Source organism: Trichosurus vulpecula, chromosome 4 (assembly GCF_011100635.1).
Source record: "Trichosurus vulpecula isolate mTriVul1 chromosome 4, mTriVul1.pri, whole genome shotgun sequence".
NCBI classification, from domain to species: Eukaryota; Metazoa; Chordata; class Mammalia; order Diprotodontia; family Phalangeridae; genus Trichosurus; species Trichosurus vulpecula.
Genome location: NC_050576.1, coordinates 82,486,921 through 82,508,565, shown reverse-complemented (window position 1 = coordinate 82,508,565; position 21,645 = coordinate 82,486,921). Strand labels below are relative to the sequence as shown.

Below are 21,645 nucleotides of genomic sequence, written 5' to 3'. Positions count from 1 at the left end.
CTAAAGTCAAAGCTATATCTGGTTGGCAGAAGGATTTAGACCTCCTGAGTTGATCAAACAGAACAGGTATGAATGAAAGATCTGTTCTGTGATTCCAAATAGTTGTATTAAACTTCCAGAGAGATTATAAATAATGTAACATGTATTTGAGAATTTTTTTCTCTGTTAATTTGGATTTGTGAGTCCTCTGTGTCATAGGCATTTTTTATGGCGGAGGAAAACAGATAACTATACTGTTCCCAAAAACCATGTTGTCTATTTAGTATCCTTTCTAGAAGAGATTATTATACTTATATTTTGAGGAGACTCTAGATATGAACCACAACTAAGATAAGTTTTAGATGTTCCTTTTAGTCTTACTCTGGCAAAAGAGAGAAAACTCTGAGCTTTTCTCTTTGGGATCAGGCTACTTGCAGGATGAATGCAGTTCTTTGTGAGTCTAGAGCATAGCCACTTAGGGGTGAGGGGTGGGAAGGGGACCTTACTCCATAGGTAATGAAATATTATCATCTTCATTTTAGAGATGAGGAAACTGAAGCTCAGATAGGTAGATGGCAGGACCCAGCCATAGTCCCACAAGTGGTTGAATCCTGGATTCCAACTGCTGCAGTTTTAATACGTGGTAGAATAAAGCCTGGATCCCAGACATATTGTTTATGTTAGAGAAGTCTTCCAGTACTCCTTTGACTACACCATACTGGCTGGAGAACAATTCTTTTTTTTCTAGAAAACATGGTTTTAGTCCTTTAATTTATGTTTTTATATAAGCCCCTTTTTATCAGCAGGCAGTCATACCAGTTATAACATGTTTGTTTTCCAATGTGAACCAATTTTGATTTCTCAGGATAACAGGATAACAACTTCTAACAGTTGTTAAGAGATGGTTAGATTAGTCTTGAATTTCTTCACTCCAGAGAAAATGACTCAACATTTTTCAGAGTAAAAAGGTTTTGTGGGTTTTTTTAAGTTTATACTTCTGCTTTTCCTTGTAACTTTGATACACTCATGATATATCAAAGCAATTTGCCGAGTCATAGAAGTACCAAACTTCGCAAGACCAGAAACAACTTTAAGAAATCATCTTTTCAATGGAAACCAAATGGCCTTAAACGGATGAAAAATAATTCTTTTACACACATTACTCTGCATTGCAGCACTCTTGTAATGCCACCACTGTGGAAACCACATCATATTAGAAGTAGCATTAGTAGGAAAAGGATAGATAGTTGACCAGGAATCTAGGAAGACCTGAGTCCAAGTCCTGTTTTTGAAATGTACAGGCTGTGTGAGTCTGAGGAAATCACATAACCTTGTGGCATTCTCAAGTAGTTTTCTCAGACAATAAATTGCAGAAGTACCAGGAAATGCTTTACTTTTCTATTGGTATGCCCATTGTTTAGCACAGTGTTTTGCCCATAGTAAGCTCTTAATAAATACCTCCTCCATTCATCCATTCATTCAATCTGTGTTCTCTCTAGACCAATAAAATTATAGATCTCATCCTTATCCCTTTGGAAAGCAAGCTATCGCTTGTACTAGAAATCACTGGACCAACCCAGTGGAGTCTCCCACATTTTACAAATCTTTGAGTGCAGGGCTGAACATGTTCTCAAAGAATCCCAGTTCTTCAAAGTATAATCCAGGTACCTCTTAGACAAAACCTATTCTGATTACTCACTTGGTACTAGTATTTTTTCCCTCTTGAAACTGGTTTTTCTGTACCTACTACAGTGCCCAGAATAGAATGGATTCTTAATAAATACTTATTGATTGGTTGATTTTGATTAACTGTTTTATTGACAGATACAGTGTGTTTACTTAATTATTTAATCCAGTAAGTAGAATATAAACTCTTCAAAAGCAAAGCCTGTTTTGTCCTTGTCTTTGTATTCCCAGAATTGAATGCAGAGTAGACCCTTCACAAGAGTTGGTTGAGTTGAATTGAATTAAATTGAATTGACTATCTTTCCAGCTCTTAGACAGTAGACAAGTTTATACTGTTTGGCAGCAGCTGTTAATTATTCTAGGTTGTCAATGTTGGATTTTCCAACAACCCAAAAGGAGATTCTAAACATAGACATCACAGATGGTCAATATAGAAATCAGATCAATTATTTATCTTGCAACCAAAGATGAAGAAATTCTACACAATCAGTTGAAACGAGACCTGGAGCTGACTGTGGCTCAGATTATCTGCTTTTCGCAAAATTCAGACTTAAATTGAAGAAAGTAGGGGAAACCTTCAAACCTTATAGGTATGACCTAAATAACATGCCTTACAAATATGAAGTAGAGGTGATGAATAGATTAAATAGATTAGATCTGGCAGATAGAGTCTCTGAAGAACTATGGACAGAGGTTCACAATATTGTATAAGAGGCAGCAACGAAAAACCTTCTGAAGAAAAAGAGCAAGAAAGTAAAATGGCTGTCTGATGAGCCATCACAAATAGCTAAGGATAGAAGGAAAGCAAAAGGTAAAGGAGAAAGGTAAAGATAGACCCAATTGAATGCAGAATTCCCGAGAACAGCAGGGAGAGATAAGATTTTCTTAAATGAGCAATACCAAGAAATAAAACAATAGAATCAGAAAGAGAAGAGATCTCTACAAGAAAATAGAGATATTGAGGAGAAAATAGGCAAGACAAAAGATAAAAATGGTAGGGAACTAGCAGAAGTAGAAGAGATTAAGAAGAGGTGGCAAGAATACACAAAATAACTATGCAAAAAAAAAAAAGATCTTAACATCATCAATAACCATGATGGTGTGGTTACTAATCTAGAGCCTGGAGAACAAAGTCAAGTGGGTCCTAGGAAAAATTGCTAACAGTACGGCTCCTGGAGGTGATAGAATTACAGCTGAGCTATTTGAAATCCTAAAAGAGGATGCTTATAAAGTGTTGCACTCAATATGCCAGCAAAAGGGAGAAACTCAACAGTGGCCAATGGATTGGAAAAGATCAGTTTCTGTCCCGGTCCTAACGAAGGGCAATGCCAAGGAATGTTCAAATTACCAAATAATTGCACTCATTTCACATAGCAGCAAGGTTATGCTTAAAATTCTGCAAACTGGGCATCAGCAATATATGAAGAGGTAATTACCAGAAGAGCAGACTGATCTTCAAAAAGGCTGAGGAACTAGAAACCAAATTGCCACCATTTGCTGGATTATGGAGAAAGCAAGGGAATTCCAAAAAAAAGTCTACTTCTGTTTCACTGACTACACTAAAGCACTGTGTGCATCACAATGTTATGTGGCAAGTCTTCACAGAGATGGCAGGAGCACATCATCTCACTTGTCTTCTGAAGAACTTGTATGCAGCCCAAGAAGCAACAGGTAGAACCAAACATGGAACAACTGATTGGTTTAAGACTGGAAAAGGAGTAAGACTATGCCGCATATTGTCACCTATTTATTTAACTTATATGCAGAGTAAATCATGTGAAATGCCAGGCTAGATGAATCAAAAGCTGGAATTGAGGTGCCAGGAGAAAAACCAATAGTCTCAGACATGTAGATAATACCATTCCAATGGCAGAAAATGAAGAGGAATTAAGAAACCTCTTAATGAGGGTGAAAGAGGAAAGTGTAAAAGCTGGCTTACGTAAGATCAAAAGAAAAAAACTAAGATCTTAGCAACTGATCCCATCACTTCCCAACAGATGGAGAAGAAATGGAAACAGTGTCAGATGTTATATCCTCGGGCTTAAAGATCACTGCATGACTATGCCATGAAATTTAAAAAACACTTGATCCTTGGAAAGAAAGCTATGGCAAATCTGGACAGCATGCTAAAAAGCAGACACATCACGTTGCCAACAAAAATCCATATAGTGAAAGTTATGATTTTTTTTTCCCAATAACAATTTCTGGCTATGAGAGTTGGACTCACTATAAGGAAAGCTGAGAACCACAGACTAGATGCTTTCAAATTGTGGTGCTGGAGAAGATCTTTGAGAGCCCCTTGGACAACAAGGAGATTAAACCAGTCAATAGTCAAAGAAATTAATTCAGGCTATTCACCGGAATGTCAAATACTGAAACTGAAGCTTAAATACTTTGGCCATGTATTGAGAAGACCCTGTTGTTAGGAAAGAATGACGATAAAAGGAAAAGGGAACAGCAGAGGATGAGATGGATAGACAGCATCATGGGAACAATAAACATAAACCTGGACAGACTTCAAGAGACAATGGAGGATAGGAGGGCTTGGTGTGTTATGGTTCATTGGGTCACGAAGAGTCAGACACTACTGAACAACTGAAGAAACAATAAGAAGCCAATGTTTGAGTTGCATCTATCTCCAGCAGGTCATTAAAGGCATGCAGCTGAACTCTGTTTCCTCACCACACAGTTTTTAAAAAACTTTTAGCAGAATAAAATATTCAGTACTTTTCTAAATAAAAGAACTTGCTCAGTAAAGGGAAAAATCGTTAGTTTATAAATAAATAGGTAGATAGACAAATGAATGAGTGAATGAATAAAAACCAGAATCTCCTTGACTCATCAGCTATGAAATTTAGGGCTATTTAGAGATAAAGGAGGAATAGTTATGAGTAGAAGAACCATGACATGTATGGTCATGTGAAATGCAGAGAACTCATTGATGTGTTCCAATACTTGGTAAAGCAATCTATAGCATAAGAGACTTTAAAAAAAAACAATATTTGGCTGAGAATAAAGGAAAACAACCTATGGAAACCCCATTGCCTACAAGAAAATCTACTGAAGGTAGAGCCTCAAATTACCCAGAAAACTTATGAATTTTAAATGCACAAAGTCAAGTTTTCAAAAATATTTTTTATGGAAAACTCTGAAAACCTAGTAGAATGAGATTTATTGCGTCTGGACCACATCATAGCTGATGGAAAGAGCATCTGATGGCTTTAGGCAGATGAGATTAAGAGACTGTTGTTTCATACCTTTAATCTTGTCTGTGAAGTTTCTTTAAAATAAAAAGTCGGATAGAAATGTATGATTCTTTTACTGATTCTGGTAATATTAAGCCTCCAGGTTGGGGAACAGTTTGTCAGTATTTCAAGCTTAGGTACCCAAGCTTGGCCTTACCTTCTTCTCCCCTCCTTCAGTGTACTTTACTTTATTAGAAGCTACCTACTTTAAAAAATATATAATTTAGTTGGGAACCACTGCATCTTATACATTACTGCAGGCTTAAAGGGCAGTAAGATGGGTTTACAGAGTGTCTCAGCAGTAATGTTATGGTACAAAAGCAAGCCAGCTGTGGTCTGGTTCCTTTTTCCCTCAGATGTAACACTGTCAAGTTTTCAAGGTAGTAACAAAAACGACATTAGCATTTACAGAGCACTTTAACGTTTTTGAAGCATTTTACAAATATCTTATTTTGTCTTCCCATCAACCCTGGGAGGTAGGTACTGTTATTATCAGCCTTTTACAGATGAGGAAACTGAAACAGATAAGAATTACACAAGGAACTTGCCCAGAGTCACACAGTAAGCGCCTGAGACCAGATCTGAACTCAGTTCTCCCTGACAATGCACCGCTGAATGAGCTGCCTGTGTATGGGTAAGTATCCCATTAATAATGAGTGGCACTAAGATAAACTTCAAAGTTTGCAAAGCACTTTCAAATGCTGTCTCACGGAGCCTCATAACAACCCTCTGAGGTACCAGAGACTATTAGCCCCAGTTTACAGATGAGGAAGCTGAATCTCAGAGACATAAAGTGACTTACTAATGATCATACTTATTGTGATATTAAAGTCAATGGACACTAAAGATCTTGAAATTACATGAGACAACCTATATATCTTGATTGAAACAAGGTAAAGAATATCCAGAAAAATGAAAGATGTGAAAGATTTTTTTTTAAATCTGGTCTATCTTTGCCTGGTAGTTCTAGCTTTATGGTACTACTTCTTGGAAACCCCTACCCCAAGGCTGGTGTTTAACTTGTTCCTAATGTAATACGAATCAGAAATATCTTAGGTCCTGAGCCCAGACAGCATAGGACCCTAGCCTAACTGGGATTGGATAAGAACAATTTCATATTATTGCTTGCTAAAAATAAACAGCAAAGACTGCCTTGGCAGAGAGGGTCAGAAAGAAAATAAACAAGTCATTCAGATTTACTTCAATCATAATTAATCTTGCAGAAGTTACTTTAAACAATCTATTTTATTTCTGCTGTGGTACTTTCCCTGTTTCCAAAACTCTTTCACTTGAAATAAATGGATCAGAGGATCTTCTGATTTTAAAGTCCTTTTCTCTGAAAAAAGACTGGATCAACTTTGTCATGTAGACTTATCAGGAAGTTCAAAGTGCTGCAAGTCACAAGGCCCTGCTTTGCTTCCCACGAAGCATGCCCAACTGGTGTCGCCCTTCATAGCTTCACCATTTCACATTCTAGGTAGATTCCTGCCCTCCTGGAGGAATTCTAGGAAATTACATGCTCTCTGTTGAGTCTTTCTGCTTTCCTCTGGAGAGGAGAGGAGGAATAATTACCCATAGAGAAGTTCATTTAAAGATTTTAACAAAGGTATGGTGGCCAGCTAGGAGGCAGAATGGATAGAGTGCCATGAGTCCAAATCTTTTCTCAGACACGAGCTGTGTGATTCTGGGCAAGTCGTTGAACCCTGTTTGCCTCAGTTTCCTCATCTGTAAAATGAGCTGGAGAAGGAAATGGCAAAACCACTCCAGTATCTTTGTCAAGAAAACCCCAAATGGGGTCATGAAGAGCCAGGCACAGCTGAAACAACTGAACAACAAAACAGCAAAGGTATTAAAAAGCATTCTTCGCTACCTCTAGACTGACATCACAAGAACCAAAGCACATTCCTTTATGCAACACTTCTGTTCTCTCACGCTCTTTCTCCAACAATTTTGTAAAGCATGTGACTATATATCTAAAAAGCACTGTTTAAATTTAAATCCATGGGTTCCTTGGATCCATGATTTTTAAAAATACCTTTACAACTGAATTTCAATATAATTGCTTCCCTTTGTAATTTTATATTATTCACCTAAGACATTATTCTGAGAAATCCCTAGGTTTCACCAGACTGCAAAAGGGGACCATGACAAAAAGACAGGGCCAACAGCCTTCTATTTAAAGGAAGGGTGTACGGCTGCCCCCTACAACCATTCAGTGTCACTAGCCACGTGTTCTGGAAATATGTTCTCGTTTGTAAACTTTTTTTATATTACATAATGTACATTGTATATTATACCTAAGATTAATACTGTGATATACATTATGTTATGTCCTATATATTCTATAACTTTGATGCTACAGAATGTGATCTATCATAATATGTAGCATGTTATGTAATGGTATATTATATATCATTTAGTATTATAGGATATAACATATTACAATATGTTATATGTTATACAATGACATGTATGTGCATGTGTGTGTGTGTGTGGCCAGAAACAACCCTCGGCTTCTCCCTCTCTGTTTGATTTTTTTTTTATTAAAAGGGCTATCCCTTGGCTCACTTCTTACTTTTTAATTTTAGACTCAACCACCAGAACACAAATACAGAATAGAGAAAAGAAACAAAAACATGTCATAAACTCATAACATAAACAAATATTGGAACTTAAATACAAAGTAAGAAAGGGAGGAAAAAGCATGTTATATGAATAGCAGAACTTGAGAGAGGATTCAAAACATGTAACAATAAATTTTCATTTCCACAAAGTCTATATGATAAATAATACATGTTGTGTTGAGAACTGTCCATCTTTTCTTTGCTTCCTTGTAAGTTTTCTTTTGTTCTCTGCTGTGCACTTTTTAATTTTGTTCTTTTTTTCCCTACCCCCACCCCAGAAAGCTACAATTAAGTGTGGATATATTTCTCTATAGATACACACCTACACACAGACAAACTTTCCCAAGGAAATTCTACTCCTGATCTTTGTTTTTTATGTTTGTGCACATCTTTTGTATCCTATCCCTCCTGCCTCCTCTACTTTACTTCTACCCGTATTACTTGCCTACCCCGCTCCAAGGATCCCTCCCCTATCCTCCCATTCCCATAAATGTAAACACCCTTCTATACCCCCTTTTACCTATTCCCTCACCCTCCCCTCTAAAGATCTCTCCCCACCACTTTATTTCTTCTGAATTTAGAAGACTTTTATACTCTTCTAAATATATATGTATTGTTCCCTCTTAAATCCATTAGTAATGAAAATAGGTTACCAGAACTAACAGCCCTCCTCCCCATCTAATTCCTCTCTATTGATTCTTCCTCTTGTACCTCATTTGTACAAAATAATTACTTTTTAGATATTCCTAAATGGTTTTACTTTTAACTTCATATCATACTCAGGTATGATCATACTCAGGTTTATCCCAATCTCAATTATTATTATTATCTACTCAATTATTAACAAGAATTTTAGACATATATTTTACTTATATAAAAAGTAATTAGTCTGTCCTTATTAAATCCCTTATAATTAGTCTTTAATATGTACCTTATGTTTTTCTTGGCTTTTGTATGTCAAATCTTCTATTAAGTTCAGGTTGTTTGTTTATTTGTTTAAACAAAGTCTTGAAAGTCTGAGAGTTGATCAAATGTCCATTTTTTTTTTCATTCAAGATTATACTTAACTTTGCTGGGTAAGATATTTTTGGCCAGAGCCCCAGTTCTTTTGCTCTTAGGTATATAGTGTTCTAAGACCTTCAGTCCTTTAGTATCTCTGCTACTAGGTCTTGTGTGATTCTAATTGTGGCACCATCATATTTAAATTGTTTTATTCTTGTTGCTTTTATTATTTTATCCTTGAGCTGGGGGTTTCCGAATTTGACCATAATATTCCTATGAGTCTTCCTCACAGGATCTCTTTTAAGTGGTCATTGATGGATTTTTCCTATTTCTATTTTCCCCCTTCTTCTAATGCTTCAGGACAATTTTCTTTAAGTCTTTCTTGTATTATTGTACCAAGATTCTTTTGGATAATAACTTTCAGGTAGTCTGATTATTTTTATATTTTCTCTTCTTGATCTATCCTCCAAATCTGTTGTTTTTCTTATAAGATGTTTCATGTTCTCTTCTATTTTGTCATTACTCATACTTTGTTTAATTATTTCTTGATCTCTTATACACTGGCCTTACCTTGCCCAATTCTAATTTTCAAGATGTAATTTTCTTCCTTAAAACTCTGGATCTCCTCAAATTGGTTGACTTTCCTTTCATAATCTCCTTGTTTTTCTTGGATTTTTTTTTTAGTTTTTCCTCCATCTCTGTCATTTGATTTTTAAAGTCTTTTAAAGATCCTCTATGAATTCTTTTTGGGCAGGTGATTACTCTTTGGGGGTTTCTTTACTTCAATATCCTCCTCTGAAGATGAAGTCCAGTCTTCTCTATTCCCATAATAGCTTTCTATGATTGGATTCTTTCTCCTTTGCCTGTGCATTTTTTGTGTTAATAGCTTAATTTTTGTAATCACCTCTAGCCATGGTGTAGGGGGGATGGTGCCTCTTGCCCCAGTTCATCCTCACCTAGAACCAAAGCCATACCTCCAAGCTCCTGTTAGTGCCCACAGCCAGGGGCTTTCTGCCCCACTGCTTCTACACTCACTGGGCATGAGCTGGTTCTTTCTCACCACCTCCCCACCCCCCGCTCTTCGAAGCACAGCTGGGTCTGGCATTCCTTGTCAGCTTAGCTTCCCTTGATCTTCCCAGGCTCAGATGTCCACCTCCCCTCACCATCCCAGAGGTAAAAGTTCCTGTGGCTGGCGCTGAGGCAGCCTCTCACACCAACTAACCCCAGGGCTTGCTGCTTGTTATTAAAGGTACCCTAACCTGGAGGTGTTTACTCTTCGCTGGCACCAAACCTCATCCTGGGATTTTTCTTCTGATCTTCTCTAATTGTCCCAGGAAGACCCCTGTTATGCCCCTTTTTTATTTATTTTTACCCGTACTTTTTCCACCCTAAGGTGCTATTTTATCTCTTTTGTGGGGGTAAATCTTGAGAGCTTGGAATTTTCTGACCTATTCTGCCATCTTCCCAGAATCCTCTTCTCTGTTCTCATTTTTTTTAAGCAAGGGGAAAACAAAATATTATGCAAACATAGTTTTGCCAAAATTAAATTCAGACGCAGTACCCTCAGTGAAAAACACCAAGTAGGTCATATTCTTTCATAAATTGCCCAACATCACCTAAGAGTATTTCATTTTACATTGCAAAACACTTCTGCCTGCCCATGCCTTTAACACGCATCCAGTGAAATTTCTTAAAAAGCCAAGGCTGACAGAAAATCACTTACTATAATGTGCTGATAGGGATCTATGCAGGACATTTTGGTTTCAGTAACAGCCAAATCTCTTCTCTCTTCGAAGTTCCTTCTGAGGACTTTAGCTTCTTTGAATCCTGCAGAATAAACCATCGCCATTAGAGGAGGAGATCAGAGAATTATAGACTTAGGGGTGGTGGGGGCATTAGAAACCATCCGCTGCAACCTACACATTTTATAGTCGAGGAAACTGAGGTACAAGGCCAAGTAACCACAATAATAATAACAACAAATAATTATATCTAATTAACATTTGTATCGTGCTTGCTATGTGCTAAACATTGCACTTAGTGCTTTACAGTTACTATCTCATTTGACCTCCCCAACAACCTTGGAAAATAGGTGCTTATCATTATCCCCACTTTACAGACGAGGAAATTAAGAATAAAAGAGGCCAAAAGACTCACGCAGGTCACAGAACTTCACAAACCATAAAGTGCTAGAATTTACACAGCACTTTTTAGTTTGTGAAGCATTTTACAAATATCTCGAGATCCTCAGGACAACCCTGTGAGGCAGGCGCTATAAGTATCTCCATTTTACAGTTGGAGAAATCGAGGCAAACAGAGCTGAAGTGACTTTCCCTGGGTCATGCAGCTAATAAATGTCTGAGGCAGGATTTGAATTCAGATCTTCCTGACGACTCTATCCATTGTGCCATCAAGCATTGTACCAATAATTACAATAAGATGTTTGCATATACAAGAATAACTAATAATAAAAACAATATGTATGTGTACATGAGAGACTAAGAAAGAGTACCTTCAGATTTGTAAAATACTCCACATACATTAATTAAATCTTTTGATTCTTATAAGAACCCTGTGAGAGAGGCATCATAGAAGTTATGCCTGTTCTACAGAGAAGAAAACTGAAACTCAAAGAGGTTAAAGGTCACACAGCTAATTAGTGCCTGAGATGGTTATAGGGACCCAGATGTTCCTGACTCTAAATCAGACCTTGTATCCTTTCGGCAATCTGGTGAAGCTTGTGGACCTCTTCTCAGAAAAAAAAAAATTAACAATTGAAAGAATTCTAAATTTCAGTTAATGGTTACTGAAAAGAAAAATAAAATTTATTTTCTCTTCTAGAAAATTTACAGACCTCCTTAAATCTCTCTGTGGACCTCAGGTTAAGAACCCTTCTACTATGGGATATATAAGTAGTCATATCATTTAAGAAGGATAAAAGGCTTCTCAAAGGGTATAGCCCTTGAAGATTCAAAGAGGAGGAAGTAAGGAAAGAGCGCATCCTAGAGAGGGGAACAGCCCATATAAAAGCACCCAGGTGGGAGATGGAATAGTGACTCCAGGTAAGAATAAGTATGATAATTTGATTATTAGGCAGAATGCATGAAAGGGAGTAACATGACAGAAAATGAAGCTGGAACCCAAACGTGAGCGGCTTTGAGAACTAAGCTGAGGAGGGTAAATTTTGGTCTAGATACAAATAGGAAACCACTAAAGAATTTTGAGCAGGGGAACAGCATAATCAAATCTGTGCTTGAAGAAGATTATTTTGGCAACTGTGTGAAGAATATATTAGAAAAGAGACAGACTGAAACCTGGATTAAGAGCTGAAAAATGGAAAAGAAATTAGCCCTGTTCTGTTTGGCCCAGCTGGCTGAACTAGAGAGTAATAGGTGAAAGTGGCAAACAGATAGATTTAGGTTTGATGAAAGGGAAAAAACCCTAATAATTAGCTATCAAAAAGCAAAAAGGGCAATGCTAGAAGCCTTAAAAGAAAGGCTGGATGACCTAGGTATGATGATTCAGTGGTGTGCTGGCATACGTATAACAACTATCTGAAAAAAAAATACCTACAACACACTTAACTTTAACCTGTGTTATTAACATTTTCTCTGTCATTTTCTTGAGTCTAACGAATTGACATATTAATAAATCAAGCCCTGATTTCTCATGTTTGCTGATTCCCAAGATGTAAATGCTCATGCCAAAAATTTAACAGTTGGCTCTTGACAAGCCCATTAGTGCTGGTTCCAGTATACCCCTGGATGTGGGCAACTTTCTTGTTCAGATATGGGTTGGAATAAAGGACCTCTGACAAGTTTCCAACTTTGAAATTCTAGGCTAGTAACAATGTCAGAATCACAACACTTCTGTAAGAAGCTGTGCTCAATTTTACCCTAAAGGGAAGTTTTCCCTGAGAAGATATCAGTGAATCTTGCCAACTACACTCACCAAACAGCTTCAACATTACAATACTTGCGAGCCTACAATAAGTATCTAATATTGAAAAAAGAGCCTAGCATTTTACTCCTCAAAAGAGAGCTGTAGGTAATAAAGCTCTCCAGTTTCATCAGTCACCCTCTATTTCTGATATTTTTAAAGTTCAAAATAAAAATAAAATTTTAAAAAAAGAAATCCATTCCTCAGTGAAGATGTTTAGATGGGGTGTTATTCTTTGAACATCAGACGAATGGTAAAGAATTAACATGGGTGAATTGAGCAGAACCAGAACATTGTATACAGTAACAGACACAGTGTGAGATGGCTGACTTTCATAGACTTAGCTCTTTTCAGGAATGCAAGGACCTAAAACAATCCCAAAAGACTCATGATGGAAAATGCCATCCACATCAAGAGAAACAAAAATGGCGTCTGAATGCAGATCAAAGCACACTATTTGCTCTCATTTTTTGTTTTGTTTTGCTTTGTTTTTTCTTTTTCATGTTTCTTCCCATTCATTTTAATTCTTCTATACAACATGACCAATGTGAAAATATGTTTAATAAGAATGTATATGTAGAGCTTATAACGGATTGCATGCCATCTTGGTGGGGGGGGGAGGATGGGTGAGGGGAGGGAGGCAGAGAAAATGTAAAACTTACAGAAGTGAATGTTGAAAACTAAAAATAAATTAATTTATTTATAAAAAAGAATTAGCATGTAATGTTGCTGAAAACAGATTTGTGACAAGAAGAGGCACTGACAGCCTGCATCATTCATTCACTCTTCCTAAGCAAACATCTTTTTCTTCTTATATGACATACTTTTATGCACAGCTGGAGATGGATGAATGCTTCCCATTCTGAGGGAAATATATTCCCAAACCTTTTCTAAGAAATCTACACTTGACAAGGAATAGTATGTGGTGGTAATGAATAAAAAGGAGAATGTGGTGTAATCAACTGTTTCTTCTTCTCCATATACCTTTTCTAGTCATCCTTATTGATTAAAACAGAGAAAGTGCTCACAGCTGCTAATTCCTTAGTAGAAGTGCTAGAAACGGTAGCTAGAAAAGCCAGCTTTAGCAATAAGACAAGAAAAAGAAACTGAAAGACTAAAAATAGGCAGTGATGAAGCAAAACTATCACTCTTTGCAGATGATATGATGATACACTTAAAGAATCCTAGAGAATCAAGTAAAAAACTAATTGTAACGATTAACAACTTCACCAAAGTCGCAAGATTTAAAATAAACTCCCATAAACATCAATATTTCTATATATTACAAACAAAGTCCAGCAGCAAGAGATAGAAATTCTACTTAAAATAACTTTGTACAATGTAAAATACTTGGGAGTCTATCAACCAAGATAAACCCAGGGATTATATGAACACAATTATAAAACACTTTTCACACAAATAAAGACAGATGTAAACAACTGGAGAAATATTAATTGCTCATGGGTAGGCCAAGCCAATATAATAAAAGTGCTAATTCTATGTAAGTTACTGTACTCATTCAGTGCCATACCAATCAAACTACCAAAGAATTATTTTACAGAGCTATAAAAAATAATAATGCAATTTAGCTGGAAGAAGAAGAGAAGATTAAGTGTACCAAGAGAATCAATTTTTTAAAAAGTGGCCTAGGAAGATGGCCTAGCAGTTCCAGATTTCAAACTATATTATAAAGCAGTAAACATGAAAAGAATCTGGTACTGGATAAGAAATAGAGTGGGCTGTAAGAAATGATGAGCAAGGTAGTTTCAGAAAAACCTGGGAAGACTTATATAGACTGAACTGTACGTAGTAACAGCAGTATTATAAGGATGATCAACTGTGAAAGACTTAACTAGTCTGATCAAGACAATGATCCAAGATAATTCCAAAGGACTCAAAATGCAAAAATCCCATCCACCTTCAGAGAGAGAGCTGATGAATTCTGAATGAATGCAGATTGAAGCATACCTTTTTTTTTAATTTTATTTTTCTTTTATTTTTTGTCTCTCCTTTCTTTTGCAATGTGGCTAATATGGAAATTTATTTTGCATGACTTTGCGTATCAATATCAAATTGCCTTCTCAAGGGGGGAGGAAGGGCAAGTAGAAGGGGGAATTTGGAACTTTTTTAATGATTGTTTAAAAAAGTTTACATTTAATTGGGAAATATTTCATGAAATATATATGTATACATCTATATACGTACATGTGTATATATATGTATGTGTGTGTGTATATACAGTTTTATTTACATATGTATATATATATGTATATATACACACACATACATATTTAAATCACATTTGAGAGCCAGAACCAGGCATATGCAAACCTCTGTACAGAACTACCCATCTTCAGTTCTGGTGCCAAGGGAAGGAGTAAACTGTAATCAGAAGTCAGGGGAATGAAGCTGTGAAATAGGAAGGCCACATTACCCTAATTGCCAATAACCCTAATAATGAAACCAGTTTCACAGAAACAGCTCATAGAAGTCAAGCCAGTCCATATTCTAAACTGACCTTTAGAACAATGCAGCACTGACTACATTGACAAGAGTACAAGTTCTAGACAGTTGGATGAAGCTTCTTTGTGGCAGAGCTCTGTATCTTTGGAGATTCTGGATGCCTGGTGATTTTCCTGTAAGCCCCTCAATTCCTGGGGAGAAGAGGATGCTCACAGGAAATGCAACGAGAAACCAGAGAACCTAGCCATCTATATGGAATTTCTCTTCCAACTGGACCTTGCACTGGCCAGCCTCCAAGACCATGGCAAAGAGCTTTGGCAAGCATACATTTTCCTGTTTTATGTCTAAGTTGATATTAATAATCAAGGTCAAATATGAACAAAGTCATCTTTGTTGTTGGCTCTACTGAGAAAATATGACTCTAACAAATGCACCTTGTTGAATTTTAACAAAGGGGGGAATCTGGATGAGTTAATATCTTTTCATAAACGCAAAAGACAAGCATAAGGTTCAGTTTTCTATAAATTGAGTTAATCTAATAAATAAAATAATACTTCATTTCTCATCTGGCTGCACTATTTTGGGACTTCTCTAATTGACTTCTCCACTATGAGACAAATAATTTCCTTCTCCTCCTCCCCCTCCCCTTTTAAGCTTCCTTTTATATGTTGTCTTTCCCCATTAGACTCTAAGCACATTGCTGGCAGGAACCGTATTTTTTCATATTTATATCCCCAGTATTCAGTAAAGTTCCTGGCATACAGTAGGCACTTAATAAATGTTTAGTGACTGATTGATTAATAAAGTATAAATACTATCAAGTTAGGATTTCTCCAAAAGTTAGTCCTGTCACATCTGCCTTTTTAACATCTCTCTTATATTCCCCCATTGCTCCTCTGACTCTACCACCAACCTGGTGCAGTCCCTTATTACACCAGCTCTATTACAACAGCCTGTTGCTCTCCCTACCTCAAGTCTCTTCCCCACTCCCGTCTATTTTCAATTCAGTTGCTAAACTCATCTGAAAGCACAGGTCTCCCCATATCATCCCTCCTTCATTAAATAAACTCCAGTGGTTCTCACTTAGATCCAGGAACAAGTAAAAAATCCTCTGTTTGGTTTTTAAAGCCCTTTATAATCTTTTACCCTTCTAGTCTTCTTAAATCTTACTCCTCTCCAAGTACGCTGCCGTCTGATGACACTGGCTTCCTTACTTTTCCTGGCATAAGACATTCCATCTCCTGACTCTCAGATGTCTCCCATGCCTGAAATTCTCTGCCTCCTGATTACTGATTCCCCTGGATTCCTTCAAGTGTCACCTCAATTCCTGCCTCTTGCAAGAATTCATTCCCAATTTTCCTTAAACTCACTGCCTTTCCTCTGAGATTATCTCCAATTTAACCTATGTAGATCCTGTTCACACATAATTGCCTGCATGTACAATGTACTCTTCCTTGATGGAATGTGAGTCCCTAAAATGCAAGGACCATTTTTTTGCCTTTATATCCCTAGAATGTAGCACAGTGCCTGGAACATAATAGGTATTTAATAAACATCGGTGGACTTGACTTGCCTTGACCTGATCTGACTTTTTGCGAGGGCAAGAAAAAACTGTATTGTGGCTCCCAGTAGATTGTGCCCCCATTTTTGCCTTTCTGCCCTCATCGTTCAGTACTGTGTTTCATCTATGAGAAACATTAATTTTTAATTGAATAGGAATGACATACGTATTGTGCTGAGAGCATGATATTGTACATATGAATACTTTTTACTTCTACAACATTAATGCTACTGAGTCAGCATCAGTATTATACACAAGTTAAGGTTTTATTCCAAGAACAGTAACAGATTTATAGTGATCTATCCTTGCTTCCTTGTGACAAGCAAAAAAGAATCTTCAAAATGGCTGGCTAGAATGGGGAGTTCAATCTGTTTCCATGTAACAGATGGAAGTTAACTGACACATTTATGAATTCAACAATTAGCTTCCTTTTTCTCCCAGAACCAACCTTAGGGTCATAGCAAGAATCACACTGAATATTTATAGGTCCACAGAACTCAAATTAACCTTATTTTCTAAGTTTGAATATTATTTGTGACTTTCATTAGCTTCCTCCTTTGAAACACCAGCAGGTACCTGATGATATATTGGCTCAGAAAGTTTCTTTCCAAATTAAAACAAAAGACATAGGTTGTGAGGAATCCTCCCACATACAGTATTCCTTTCTCCATAAATTCAAGATCTATGTGTCAGTCAATCATTAAGTCTTTATTAAGTGCCAATTATGCACCAGGCACCATACTATACACTGAGGATACAAAGAAAAGGAAAAGATGATCCCTTCTCTCAAGTATTTCAGAGTTTAATGAAAGAGACAACATAAAAACAAGTACACATTTGGGGAAACTTCTATGCCAGATAGATGTGCCATGAATGGTTTGAGACCAAAACTTAATACCGTAATAACAAAAAGCTTAAGAATGTATCACTGATTGTAATTTCCTTTGGATTGTGAGGTGTTGATATTTAAATTAAATGTTGATATAACAAGTTATTTTCCTATAAGATCACTTGTACACTCCTAAATTAGAGGGTGATAGTCCCTTTTCTTTCCATCTGACATCACAAAATGTGCCTCTTTATGATATTCATTTAAAAAATCATTGGAAAATGAACACTGAGCAGTGTTCATTTTCCTAAATTTTCAAGGAGATTTTTTCAGCTATTTGCAAAGGCTAGTTCCCTTCAGAGACATGGTAACTCCTTTAAGCTATTGAGATAAAATAGTGAACTATACCTCTAAGCCACTAAGTATAATAATAAAAAATGACATTTATTTATTACTTTAAGATTTACAGGGGGGTTTACATACATCCTCTTAACCCTCTGAGGAAGATACTCTATTAAATCTCCATTTAGCAGATGAAGGAATTAAGACTAGGAGAGATTTAGCAACATACCAGCATCACACAGCTACTAAATGTCAGAAGCAGATTCGAATCCAGGTCTCTCTTAACAACAAGTCTGTTATTTTTTTTAATTATACCACACAGTCTCTATGCTGTCAATTCAATAGAGTGCATTATCTAACAAAGGTTTAGTATCCCTAGGAAGTGATTCATGCATTAGGGGAATCTTACTGAATATTTATTATAATAGATGAGATTACACAGCTGTGTTTGAAAAGTGACTTTGGAGTTCCATTCATATGGTAAATCCATTGACTAAAATTATAGAGAAAAGTGCTTCAAAACAATTCTTGAGCACTACTTGTTAAATCTCATTACAACAAATACAATTATAAAGAAAATACTTGCATAGCAACAAGGAAAAGATAAATCTAAGCTCTAGTTAATTATTTAACTAGAAGAACATCAAAATTTTGAGCAGAAATAGGCTTTACAGATTATTTAGTCCAATTCTCTTCCATTCCACAGTCAATAGGACAAATTTTTATTAGAACCAAGAATATGAACAGTACCATGGACTTTAAAATGATGTCATTTCACACATTAAAACACTCACATTATGAGATTTATTTTCAAGACATATTAAGTTTATATATTTTCAGAATGTTGGATGTGTTATTCTTCAAATATTTTCAAATAGTTCCTTAAAGTGTTGACCAAAATCCTACTTTAAAATATAAATGCTATATATGTCTTCTCACAAATATTTATTTCATCTCTATATTGTTTAACTTTTTGATTTAGTGGGAAAGGTCTGCTTCATTTCTTTAAATTTTTATAGGACCTTGTCTAAGGTGGGATATAGATTACTAAGTGTTTTGTTTTGTTTTATGATCCTGCATAACACCATACTGGCAAGTAGTTTGGTTGTCTGCTAAATAGTTTACACTATTAAAAAAGACTGCTCTAGAATACCATCAGCAAAATTCTATCCATCCAATGGGGCACAAAAATGTCCTCTCTGGTGCTGAAGAAGGAACTTCTCTTTCAACTCTTCCTTTCAAGGGTGATGGGGAAAGACTTTTCTTACAATTTCAGGTATCCAAAAATGAAATGGGTATAGTGAATTTTCTATCATTGGAGGCATATAAAGTCTGGATATCTATTATACATGTCTGTAAAGTCATAGATTTGGAAATAGAAGAGACTTTTAGGTCATTTCGTTAAATTGCCTCATTTTATCTTTGAGGAGACTGAGGCCTAGAGAGACTGAGTGACTCGCCCATGGTAACACAAGTAATAAATGGCAGAATCAGTATTTGAATCTAGGTGTTACGACTCCAAATCCAACAGGTGTTCCACTGTACCACATTGTTGCATAAAAAGAATTTGTGCACTAAAGAAGGTTGTAGACTAGATGGTTCCTTCTGGCTCTAAAATTCTAAAGCTAAAAGGCCAAATTATAATGTGGAGTTTGAGAGAGCTGATCCATTAACATACCTATTTTGTACAAATACTGTGCATGTACAATTAAATGGGTCCTAAATGGAATAGGAGGAGAAGAGCAGGCTGGACCACTTTTTGTAAATCCTGAAGTGCTTTTAATGACCCTCTGCTTCTCCTTAAAAATAAAGACCTAGCTTTTTAGGACCATTATTCTTTCTGGGTTACTGTGTGGTTGTTTGTCATGGAATACTATAGCTTCTGAAGCTATGGGAAAGCTGAGAGCCACTGAGAGTGCCATGCAGGGCTCTGTAGGTGGTATACATGCATAGAATGCAATATATTCCCAACAGACTCATGCAGGAGAAATAGTGTAAAAGATGTCATTAGAGAAGGGCATGACCCCCCAAAAAAGAAGGTGGACCAATCATATAGGAAGAGAGGTGCATAATATGAACAGCCTATCCATTCAAGCAGTACCTGCATAATGTCAAGAGATTCTGAGAAAGGCTCTTACCACATTGGGCAAACCTCATTGTGAACATAGACAAATGCACAGGATGATAAGGCATGGATGAACCAAGAACCATTGGAGAGAATATTCAAATCACTAAGAACATAGATATAACCAAGAGCAGAAGTATAAACTGAAGAATCATTTCATTTTTCCAAAGCTTATTTTTGTATCCAATACTTTGGAGGAGGGGAACCTTTGATGAAAATAAACCTCTATGCAGCTGGCTCAGCAAATAGAGCTCTGGACCTGGAGGCAAGAAGGTCTGAGCTCAAATGTGACCTCAGACACTTACTAGCCAGGTGATCCTGGGCAAGTCACTGAACCTGTTTTCCTCGGGTTCCTCATCTGTAAAATGTGGCTAATGATAGCACTTACGTCCCAGAGATGTGATAAGGAACAAATAAGATAATACTTGTAAAGATTCTGCAAACCTTTAGGTACTATATAAAGGCTACCTATCAAAAGGATCTAGGAGACAACAGTGAAGGCAAGCAAACAGTATGACTACTCCATCTCATCACTAGCACAACAAGTCCTACCAGATCCCTTGTTGAATCTTTCAACATCCATGTGTGCGTTTGGCTCGTTTTACATACTAGATAAAAGTAAAACTCAGGCAAAGCCATGTAAGAATCTTTTCTTGAACCTGGCTAGATACCAAGCTTCTTTATTTCTAATGAATAAATCTAGCTTATCATCCATTCCAAAAAGTTTTTTGTCTTCTAGTTGTGTTATGTAATAATATCCTTTCTTCCCTTAGAGCTACAAACTAAATGCTTACAAGTGGTCCAAAATATTTGTAAGTATCAAGTCCAAGAAGTAATAAAAGACTATTGCTTACTAAGTAATTCAATTAAATTTTTGTGATATAAATCTTGTTACTAAATGCTACTAGTCAACTCTGGAAAAGAAATGTAATTAGAAATTAGAAATGACTGAAAGAAATGAATGGAAAAGAATGGAAGTTTTCTAGGAAGGAAAAAAAATGTTTCCTGATATCATCCAATTCAAAAGCACTTCACGATTTTTTTTCAAGGCCCTGCAACACTAGCCTTCTTGCTGTGGCTCACATTTGCTCTATCTCCCAACTCTGCACCTTTCTATTAGGTGTTCCCCACTCCTGGAATGCTCTTTTTCTTCACCTCCACCTACTTACTAACAAGCCTGACTTCCTTTAAGATTGAACTCAAATCCTGCCTTCTGCAAGAGGCTCTTCTCCCTTCCTTCCCTCACTCTCACTTGCTAGTGCCTTCCCTCAGGTTTTTTGTTGTTTTCAATCATTTCAGTCATCTCCAACTCTTTGTAACCCCATTTGGGGTTTTCTTGGCAAAGATACTGGAGTAGTTTAGCCATTTCTTTCTCCAACTCATTTCACAGATGAGGAAACTGAGGCAAACAGGGTCAAATGACTTGCCCAGGGTCACACAGCTAGTAAGCATCTGAGGTCAGATTTGAACTCGAGGAGTCTTCCTGACTCCAGGCCCAGCACCCTATCCACTGTGCCACCTAGCTGTTCCTTTCCCTCTGAGATTACCTTCCACTTACTCTGCATTTATCGTCTATGCACACAGTTATTTATGTTATCTCCCTTATTCTAATGTGAGCTTGCCAAAGTAATAAATAATAAGCATTTATTAAGCAGCTGCTATATGCCAGGCACTATACTAGGTGCTAAGGATATAAGCCCAAACAGCTCTCAGCCTCAAGAAGTGTACATTCTACTGGGGAAGAAAACATGTACACACAGAAGGGACTGTGATCGGGATTAGACGTGTGATTTCTCTTGCATGGGGACTTCTCAAGTGAGGAAATTCTTTCTACAGAATCCACATTTGTA

The 21,645-nt window shown here is 36.7% G+C and overlaps 1 protein-coding gene across 1 annotated transcript in view; it reads right to left on the bottom strand.

Annotated features, from left to right (window-relative positions):
* The window catches only part of PLA2G4A (phospholipase A2 group IVA), a 165,248-nt gene that overhangs the window by 121,555 nt on the left and 22,048 nt on the right, over positions 1-21,645 (bottom strand). The window contains exon 2 of the mRNA XM_036753292.1: positions 10,260-10,363. Coding sequence (XP_036609187.1) covers positions 10,260-10,292 — 33 coding nt within the window. The 5' untranslated portion in view covers positions 10,293-10,363. The remainder of the gene's footprint in view (positions 1-10,259; positions 10,364-21,645) is intronic.